Genomic DNA, 9,641 nt, shown 5'->3' with positions numbered 1-9,641 from the left:
ACAAATTAGGCAAATTGATTAGAAAGCATAGCCAAAAGAAAGGCAAAAGAGAAACCTAACATCATATTTTGCTACTGGAAAATGATGGGAAAAACCTAATGGAATCATAACAGTTTTACAGTTCAGTTTAGTTCAGTCCAAAACAAAAACTAATTGAACCCAAATACTTTTAAAAAAATGATAAAAATATGCAGAACAAAACCAATGCAAACCCAAATACAGCAATCAACAAAATTTAATCTAAAATATGAGATAAATACAGGGAAACTCAAGCCACTCCAACCTGTCAGTTTGATCTAGCAACTCTTCTTACAGAACACCCAAGTGTCTTATATGGCAAAGAACGTTGTAAAGCTATAACTAAAAATTATTGAATCAACTTAAAACAAAATAGCTGACTAAAATTTACAAAGCAAAACCAAGTCAAACCCAAATATATTAATGGACAAAATCTAATCCAAAATATGAAATAAACATGGGGGAAATCAGGGCATCCTAACCAGTCAGTTCAATCAATCAACTCTTCTTGCAGAATATACCCAAGTGTCGTATTTGACAGAAAACGCTGTAAATCTGTGTTTCAACAAAATGATGGAGTAATAAGGATTTTTAATTTACAGGGAAAAGGATGAAAGAGAGACTACAGAAGAAGCTGAAGCAAACATAGTAATCTTGCAAAAAAGTGGAAGATTTTTCCCATATTACATTTTTTTTTAAAACAAAGATAATTTTCAAGTTCCACATAATAATCTTAAAATTAATGTGTAAACAATACAACCATGTTTTAAAACAAAGATAATTTTCAAGTTCCACATAATAATCTTAAAATTAATGTGTAAACAATACAACCATGTTTAGTAAACAAAGATAACACAATTTTAACATTCAGTTGGCTACTTTTTTTTTTAATCATAAATCAAAACCAAACATTTTTATTTATTTTAAAAAACCATAACTTAGATAAAATCATAACACTCTAAAATTCAAATATAAAACCTTCCAAGGAGAAATTGACTTTTAAACACAAAATTTCAAGGGAAAAATCCACTAATGATACCAAAACAAAAGCCATAAATGATAAATTGAAACAAAAGAATCCAAAGAAGAACCCTAGCCTATTAAGTAGGGAAAAGGCAGATGCTAATTCGAATAGGAAAAGCTTCCGTTTACAAAATTACAAAATATGGATATTGAAAAATTCAGATGCTAAGGAAAAGCAATTGTGAAATATTACAGACAAAAAAACTTTTAAAAAAGAATGCTATGCTGAGGAAAATTCAAAAAAAAATTGAAGAAAAAGCTGACTAAAATATTCAAAATAGAGCCAATTCAAACCCAAATACATCAATGGACAAAATTTAATACAAAGTAGGAGATAAACAGAATGAAAATCAGGCCATCCTAAACTGTCAGTTTGATCCAGCAAATCTTATTGCAAAATACCCAAGCGTCATACTTGACATAGAACTTAGTAAATATGTATTTCAAGCGAAAGATGAAAAAGAGACTACCAAAGAAGTTAAAGCGAACATTATAATATGGTTTGAATTGTAAAAATGTGAAAGATTGTTCCCATATCAAAGATTCAAAGGTAATTCAACGGTCTCACAAAAATAATGTAAGCATTAATATACCCCTGTCTTGTCCTCTATATTTTGGTAAATTTTAAACCTGAGCAGAGTGGTACAGGCATACATTAAGGAATTTATGAGGATGTCCATATGTTTAGATAAGTTTGAAGAAACAATTAAAAGAATTAATAGAAGATTTATAAACAAATAGAAAGAAGTACAAAGTGTGTCATATAAGAAAGGTGAAGAAAAATTAAAAGTTTAAAACTTGTGTTAGTAACATATTGTTTTTTTTTTTTTGGGTAAAAGGGATAAAACAAAAGAAACTACAAACGCAAAAGATCAGTAGGACAATGCCTACTTACAAATAAACCAGACAAGTCATGGTTAAAGACAGGAATTAACTCCACAGGACGATAACTAAGAATGCAGAAGTCTTCGATTTGTTTCGCACCTTTTCTTGCGAGGTAATCAGCGCATCTGTTGGATTCACGGTAGCAGTGACTGAATCGAATGTGAGGGATCTGAGATGCTAGCTGCTTGCAATCATCCAGTAGGGGGGAAAAGATGGGATTTGTCTGACTGGGGTTATTGAGGACATCTGTTAAAGCTTTTGCATCCAGCTCTACCTCGACAGCTTGGAAATTCTTGTTCACACATATGGTAAGTCCATCCCTTAATGCCCATACCATCCAGCACTTTGCTCGGGAGATAAGCGCACTGCATGGTGTAATTGGGAATGGTTGACAAAGAAGATTGGATAAGAACTGTTCTGTCTGCCATAGACAAGATATTAGCCTTCCACCCCGACAATTTTTGCTTCATTCTGTCCAAAATAAAATCAAAATCATGACTTGACTGCCCCCGATACTTAATAGGAATTCCCAAATATTTTCCAATAGAAGAAGTCGACCTGAACCCGAGAAGACTACACATATCCTCCATGCTCTCCATAACAACATGCGGCGAGAAAAACACCCTTGACTTGGATTGACTAACATTCTGACCAGATTTTTCACAGAAGATGTCAAGCACCTCCCAGATGTCAAGCACCTCCATAACAACATTCGACATGATTGGTAGACGCGATGCTGTTGGCTAGCATTCTTTGTGGGATAACGTTTACTGTCTTCAACAATATGTCACTTCAACAATATGTTAGCGACATATTGGTGAAGACAATAAACGTTATCCCACAAAGAATGCTAGCCAACAGCATCACGTCTACCAATCATGTCGAAAATGCATCCTTTGTTGATAACGCTTCTGATTTTCTCATGTCTCATCACCTCCCTACTCTTTGCTCTTTGCGTAGAATGAAATATTAATAGCACAAACAAAAAGTTTGTTCTCTAATAACACATAAACAGTAGACACCATAGGTTGAAATTCAATCATAACTCTAAAACAAAGAAAGAAATGATGAGGTATCAAAAAAGAGAAAAAAAACTTAAGGAACATTAATAGGTTTATGTCCACACCCTTATAATTCCACAAAGTCCGAAGGCTCCAACAAAAGGCAAACACAAATAGAGAAACCAAGATTTTGAATCAGGATATAACAAAAAACCAAAGACACGAATTTTTTTGACTGAAAAGACACGAATTTAATAATGCTCATTACACACCAAAAAAAAAAAAAATTCAATTAAAGAAATCACAAATTAGAATTCATATTTTCAAAAGGCAAGAATTTAAAAATACTCCTTGTGAAAAATTACCAAAATCAATCTAAAAAAATTACATTAAGTAGAAACAATTCTAACCCAATTACCGTAGCCAAATCCAAATCTAACTCAAATACATAAATCCAAACCTATCCAACCAAACGACTAAACATATAAATCAAGTTATGGTGTAATATAAAAAATAAAAATAAAAATAAAACCTTTACCTGTAGCAGTTAAACAGTGGAGGGAGGCCCTTTTTTTGGTTTATGGAGAGCGATGATAGTGCCCGCCCGCAAATTGCTCTCTCTCTCTCTCTCTCTCTCTCTCCCCATTGATCTCTGTTATTCTCAAGGAATCGTTTTTTGTTTAGTTAAACAGTGTCTAACATAATACAATACAATGTAATAAACTCTCTCTGTTAAAATACAAACATATACAGTATCTACCATAAAATGGTGTATCATTATAACCTGCAAGACCATGCTCCTTATTTTCCTTCCACCTCCATGTATTAAGAATTCTAGAATAAAACAAAAAATCAGTAATTTTATCAAACTGTTCTATTAGCAGAATTAGAACATATATGTTAGCAATGAAAGATAAAGTATCATCAAGGATAACAGTAAAAGATGTTGGCAAAGGATTTGGCTTTCGTAGACCAAGGATATTCCAAATACATCCATAAAGCAAGATTAACAACAATAAAACAATATGCCCAAATTTAATTACGATACAACACTTCAAACAAAATAGTTAATTTTCGCATAACAGTAAACACTTTTTTGCATAAACTTTATCTGGAAACTTTGTTTTCGTCTAATAATTTCAGATTTTAAATAATCCAAGGTAAATTTTGAGTTTTAACCACAATAGATAAGGACAAAATCCCTAATGTTACCCAAAATAAAAGAAGACAGAGGGATAATTTGAAACCAAAGCATCCAAAGAAAGAGGATCAACCCATCTATTTTTTTTAAAAGGGGTAAAAGAACAACCCTAGAAAATTATGCAAGGGGAACTGCCGGTTTTGAATTCAAAATCATAGATATATTGAAGATTTAGGATTCTAATTTGAATAGAAAAGGCAATGGTGAGGAGTTTCAGTCTGTCTTCTAAACAACAACACAGTATTTGAAGAGGAAAGGAGTACAGAAAACAGAGACTATACCAGTGGAGGGTACGGTGATCTGATGGTGGCAAAGACCTGACTGTCTAGGGTTTCATTTTTTTCAAATCAGAGCAACCACAAACGAAAAACTTTAAATATATACTGGGAAAACCTTAACAACAATGGTAGAAAAGAGGCATGGGAAACGAAAATATAATGAGGGGAAAATATTTCAACAAAAAATTAAAAACAACATAAATGAAATGACAGAATTTTATTTTTTTGGCAACACATAAATGTATGTTCTTCAGCACCAAATCGATTTCAATTTGAGAGAAATCATCAATAAATCTACACTAATTTTCAAAACCCTAAAAACGGTAATTGAATAGAAAACCAAAAAAGGGGAAAAAAACATTCCTACCTTCTGAATTATCTTCTGAATCGCTTCTGAATCGCCTGTTTTTGCAGAGGAAAAACTAAGTTTTTCAGTTTTCATTGTTGCAGAAGAAGAACAGAGTCTTTTTTTTTTTTTCGCTTCCTTTTGGATTTTCTTTTTTGGTATGCTTGTTGGTCTGGAACACGGTATTCTGATCTGTGTGGCTATGGAGTTGCAGCGAAGTGGTGGGAGTCAGAGCGAAATATGGAGTTTGCGTTTTAGGGTTTGCGTTTCTTTTTTTTTTTTTTTTATAGGCGGCTTGATGTTTTTATAAATAGACATTTGATGAAAGTGAGCCTCTCCAAACGCACCGTACGGTATTTTAAAGAATAAATTGTAAACTTGCCGGCATTTTAAGGGCCTTTTTTTTCTAAAGTGACAACAACTTTTTAAATGCTTCCGCTATTATATATAGTATTAAATTAAATTATTTTTCCTCCTTCCATCTTAAATTTTTTGTCTTGTTTGAAAAGTCAAACTTTTTAAAGGAACATCATTTATTGTCTTGTCTACTTTTTAAAAATGTATAAGTTTCCAAAATTATCCTTAAAAAAATTTATTAAAAAATTGAATTAATAAATTAATAAGGGTATAATAGGAACATCAGTAAATTAATGACTTTTATTTTTAAAAACAGGACAATATTTTGGGACATTTCAAAATGGAATAGGGGACAAAAAAAATGAGACAGAGGGAGTATTTGTTTTCCTCCAAAAATCATTTCCATTATGAGAATATATTGACATGATATTGTGCATATTTGATATCTTTCTATATATATGAATATGAGTACCTTTCTTTGTCTTTCACAAAACCTACTTTCTCTTCTTATTTTTCCTTCTTGCAGATTTCTCTCTAACAAAGTTTTCTTAGATCAATCCCAACCAAGAAGGTGCTCCGCGACTCCAACTGCCGCTAGCAGTTTTGTGAGTTGGCGTGTTCTAGTGTATTGAAAAAACCAAGAAGGTGCAATATTTTTTTTTTCATTATTCTCTCTTCGTTTTCTTTTTATTTCATTGTTTATTCATAACTGCATGTACCATTCTACATATTATAAAGTTTAGTTTTTACAAGGAAAATAATATTGTTTTTTTTAATTGCAAATTGGTTTTTTGTTCTATATATTTGCAAAGAAAAATTCATCCTCCAAAATAAAAATGATTAAATTCTTCAATTTCGTATGTGGATCTGTTGCATAGTAGCCAAATTTCAATCTGTTTTTGCGTTTTTGTTGTCTAAAATGTTTTGCATGCCTACAATGGACAGGGTTTTTTGTGATTGATGTAGTTGGATGAGTGGCTATGAGAGAAGAAAGATTATATTCTTGTTCATGTGTTTATGTTCCAACTAGGGTTCCATTAGTAGCATGTCATAGTAGGGAGTGAAACTGTTGAGTTAAGAAGACTATCATATACCCTTGCTTTTGATATGAAGTTATATATATTGAGACAATTTTTTAAATGGGGTAATATGGTCATTGTGCTAAACTAACACACTATAATCAGTGAAAGATAAAAAGGTCTACCTAGCCCTTTCTAAGGAGGCCAATGTGTTTTAATGACCCTAAGACTAATACATGTATTTTTAGTTTTTTTATAAATAAAAAAAATAGTAATTCAAAATAGTGGATGAAAAAATTATGGTAGCTTAGCTTATCCTTCTCCCCATTATACGTGTTTTTATTAATTGTAATAAATAATAAAAAAATTAATTACCAAAAATAACAATAAAAAATTCTATTTACAAACACCCACCTATTGTGGGCTAGATATGACTATTAGTCTTAAAGATGATAAAACTTTTTTTTTTTTTTTTGGAGAAAGTAAAGATGATAATACTTAGTACTAATGAATTGCTATTATTGTTATTGGTATATTAATAATTACAATCTACTATATGCTTGAATTCCTCATGAGAAATAATAAAGCCAATTAGAGTGTGGTTCAATCTTTGAAAATTTCTGGCTTTGCTTTTTATTAGTGACAAATATTTTCATTTAGGTTTCAAAAAATCTTTCCATTTGGGTAATAGATTGTGCATATCTCTCTATATTTCAAGGAATTTATATTAAGCGAAGACATTTCTCTTTGGTGAACTTTTTCTTTGTCATCTACAAAACAATTCTCTTTTCTCACCAATCAATCTCGCTGTTAGGGTTTTTGAGGCATATCTTGAAGTTCTTTTCAATGGAAGCCAATCGCCCTGTCGGTTCGGTATATATATACTCATCCATTTTGTTACAAAAATACCCTATACTATTCATTTATCTTTTTTAAACTTCAGTAATTTGTTATTTGAATGATGTTTGATTTTATTTGCAGGCTTGTGTGCTGAAAGTGAATATTAATTGTTGTAAAGCATGTCCCGGGAAACTGAGAAAAAAGTTGCAAAAGGTCTATGGTATATATTCAATTTTCTATGAAATAATTCTTTAACTAGTTTATATTTTATTTTTACTTATAATAATATTGTTCTCATTTTTTATGGTGACATAGGAGTGAGTTCTATCTATATTGATGTAAAGCAAGGGCTAGTTAAAGTTACTGGTAACATAGAACCAACCAAAGTTGTAGAGGCAATAAAAAAGATTGGAAGAAAGGCAGAGCTTTTGTCCTATGAAAAGGACCCCCCTCTTGCACAAGAGAAACTTAACCACTTATTCAATAAGATACATAATAATCACATTGCTGACTCTGATTCTAATATTGATGATAATGATGACGACGGCGAAGTTGATGATAGTGATGATTTGCATGATGAAAATTGTGAATATGCTCATCATAATAATCATAAAACAAAGCCTAGGCACGACCATGGACCAAATGGGCATCATCAACACCATCACAATGTGAATGACCAGAGAGAGACTAGAGGTACTCCTCTACACCATCACCATGTGAATGGCAGGAGAGAGACTAGAGGCACTCCTTTCCGTGGTGCAACCAAAGGGTATGGCTATGCTCTACCAAGGCCACTACCAGCAAGGCCACCATATGGGTATCCAGCAATGCCACCATATGGGTATCAAGGATATCACCATCAACAAGGGATGTATGCAAGGCCACCGCCACCTCCACCTCTACCAGCGGCTTATTATGATCATCAGTATAGGCCAATGATGCAACAACCAAGGGTTGCGCCACCATTGCCACTATATGGTTCTTGCTATACTAGGGATGCACCAGTTGGCAACTCCGTCTTCCACTATTTTAGTGATGATAACACTAAAGGTTGTTCTATAATGTGAGCTGTTGCTATAGTGCTTTGCTTGGCTTTGGATTTTTCTTAACAAAGCTAAATAGATTCTACGTATATTGTCTTTTAATTTTATTAGACTTTTCATGACACCTTTTTTTTTTGGTTCATTCAAAAACATTTGAGACGAAGTTACGAACTTACAATTCTTGTAATTATGAAGTTGGAATATAATTACAAACTTAACTTAATTAATTTGTATATTTTTTAGTACCTTTTACAATTTTTTTTCATAATTATTAACATGATATTATAAATAGAGCAACATTACTTTCATTAGCTAGGAAAAATTGAGTGACTCTAGAATTATTCCTTTGTTATATTCCTTGGAATTTGCAAACATGTGTGTTTTGTGTGATATAGACAATGACATGATCTCAAGTATTTTTAGTGACGTGTTAATAACAAATTAAGGATGTTTAAGTCGGATTTTTTTGCTAAGCAATTTGCTTTGGATGCTTCCAAGCCCCCAATCTATTTAAGTTGGTGGCTCATTGGTTTTTTCTTACATTGTTTTTAAAGATACGGATATATCCTTCTTAAGGATCTGGCAAATGAAAGTGAAATAATGGATCAATTTATTTCAAGAACTTGAAATCACACAATGTTACTTGTGACTGCTATAATTTTTTCTGTATGTGATATATGCATGGCTAAAGTTGACAAATCAATATACTAAAAGATAGAATATCCATAACTTACACCGACAATAAAGAATTAGAGATGCATCCTTGCAATTTTGAAACAAATAATACTTTCAGCTCATAGTTTCACTGCCTCAACCCGAAAGGGTAGAAGTGTAGGGTTTGGTTTGTGTGTATAGCTGAGTTGCTTGTGTTGTGCTGTGATGGGGTTTTATTGCTAGGGTTTGGTGTTTCTATTTCCTTCTTGGTGGTTCTCTTCGGTTCTTCTAGGACCACATCATTTGTCACAACTTTTATGAAAATTTGTATAAGTTGTTGATTTAGTAATGGATAATCACTTTGACATAGATCTACCATTTTTCCTCCATCACTTACAATAGATCACTGTGACAACAAATTTAACAAAAAAATTTATCCCTAGACTTTCTTTTCTATTTAAACTTTATGGAGTTTCAGTTATTTATAGCTGCAGCTAGGACATGCCAGCTAGGAAGCAGGGGTGCACCTCCAGAAGTGGTGTATCCGCACCGGACAGGTCGTACGAATGCTGCGTGCAACCGTCAACACGGCTGCACGGGCATATATTGCAAGTCTCTCTCTTCTTCTTCTTCTTAGAGCATGCAAAACGATATATAGTGCAAAAGAAACCATATGTTGGACAATTATGTCATAACTAGTAAGTGCCACCAAAATATGTTCAAATATATAGAATAAAAAAAAAATCACAATTAGCAACAAAATCAGTAAAAAAAATTGGCTATGAAAGCACAAGAAAAACTCATTAGTCTAAACCATATGAAAGCACAAAAAAAACTCATCAATCTAAATCATCAACCTTGGCTTCCGTACCAGCGGCGGCATGGAAAACCCCCTCGCCGAGAAAAATCTTCTTCTTGTTCAAATCTGGCAGTCACTTTCACGAGAAAATCTTCAAATCCTTTCCTTGAATTCCAA

At 32.5% G+C, this 9,641-nt stretch overlaps 1 protein-coding gene and 1 long non-coding RNA gene across 8 annotated transcripts; one reads left to right on the top strand and one right to left on the bottom strand.

The window, feature by feature from the left end:
• Positions 1–217: 217 nt before the first annotated feature.
• On the bottom strand, positions 218–5,077 carry LOC112033183 (uncharacterized). 7 transcript variants are annotated; one of them, XR_010625790.1, is made up of 5 exons: positions 4,774–5,063; positions 3,466–3,761; positions 2,485–2,973; positions 2,026–2,397; positions 218–573 (listed from the first exon to the last, which is right to left on the bottom strand). It is a non-coding gene; the product is annotated as an uncharacterized LOC112033183 (long non-coding RNA). The 7 variants fall into 7 exon arrangements; XR_010625786.1 differs by lacking the exon at positions 218–573 and having other exon boundaries at positions 1,780–2,397; positions 3,466–3,579; positions 3,688–3,761; positions 4,774–5,074; XR_010625788.1 differs by lacking the exon at positions 218–573 and having other exon boundaries at positions 1,780–2,397; positions 3,466–3,579; positions 3,712–3,761; positions 4,774–5,074.
• Positions 5,078–6,974: 1,897 nt separating this feature from the next.
• LOC112033180 (uncharacterized) lies at positions 6,975–8,128 on the top strand. The gene is made up of 3 exons (XM_065765904.1): positions 6,975–7,001; positions 7,110–7,188; positions 7,284–8,128. Exons 1-3 carry the CDS (start codon positions 6,975–6,977, stop codon positions 8,033–8,035), a joined length of 858 nt encoding a protein of 285 aa, XP_065621976.1. The 3' UTR covers positions 8,036–8,128.
• The last annotated feature ends 1,513 nt before the right edge of the window (positions 8,129–9,641 follow it).

The sequence above is a fragment of the Quercus suber genome, unplaced genomic scaffold (genome assembly GCF_002906115.3).
Source record: "Quercus suber isolate HL8 unplaced genomic scaffold, Cork oak 2.0 scaffold_23, whole genome shotgun sequence".
Classification (NCBI taxonomy): Eukaryota; Viridiplantae; Streptophyta; class Magnoliopsida; order Fagales; family Fagaceae; genus Quercus; species Quercus suber.
This window is presented reverse-complemented; position numbering and strand designations above follow the sequence as displayed.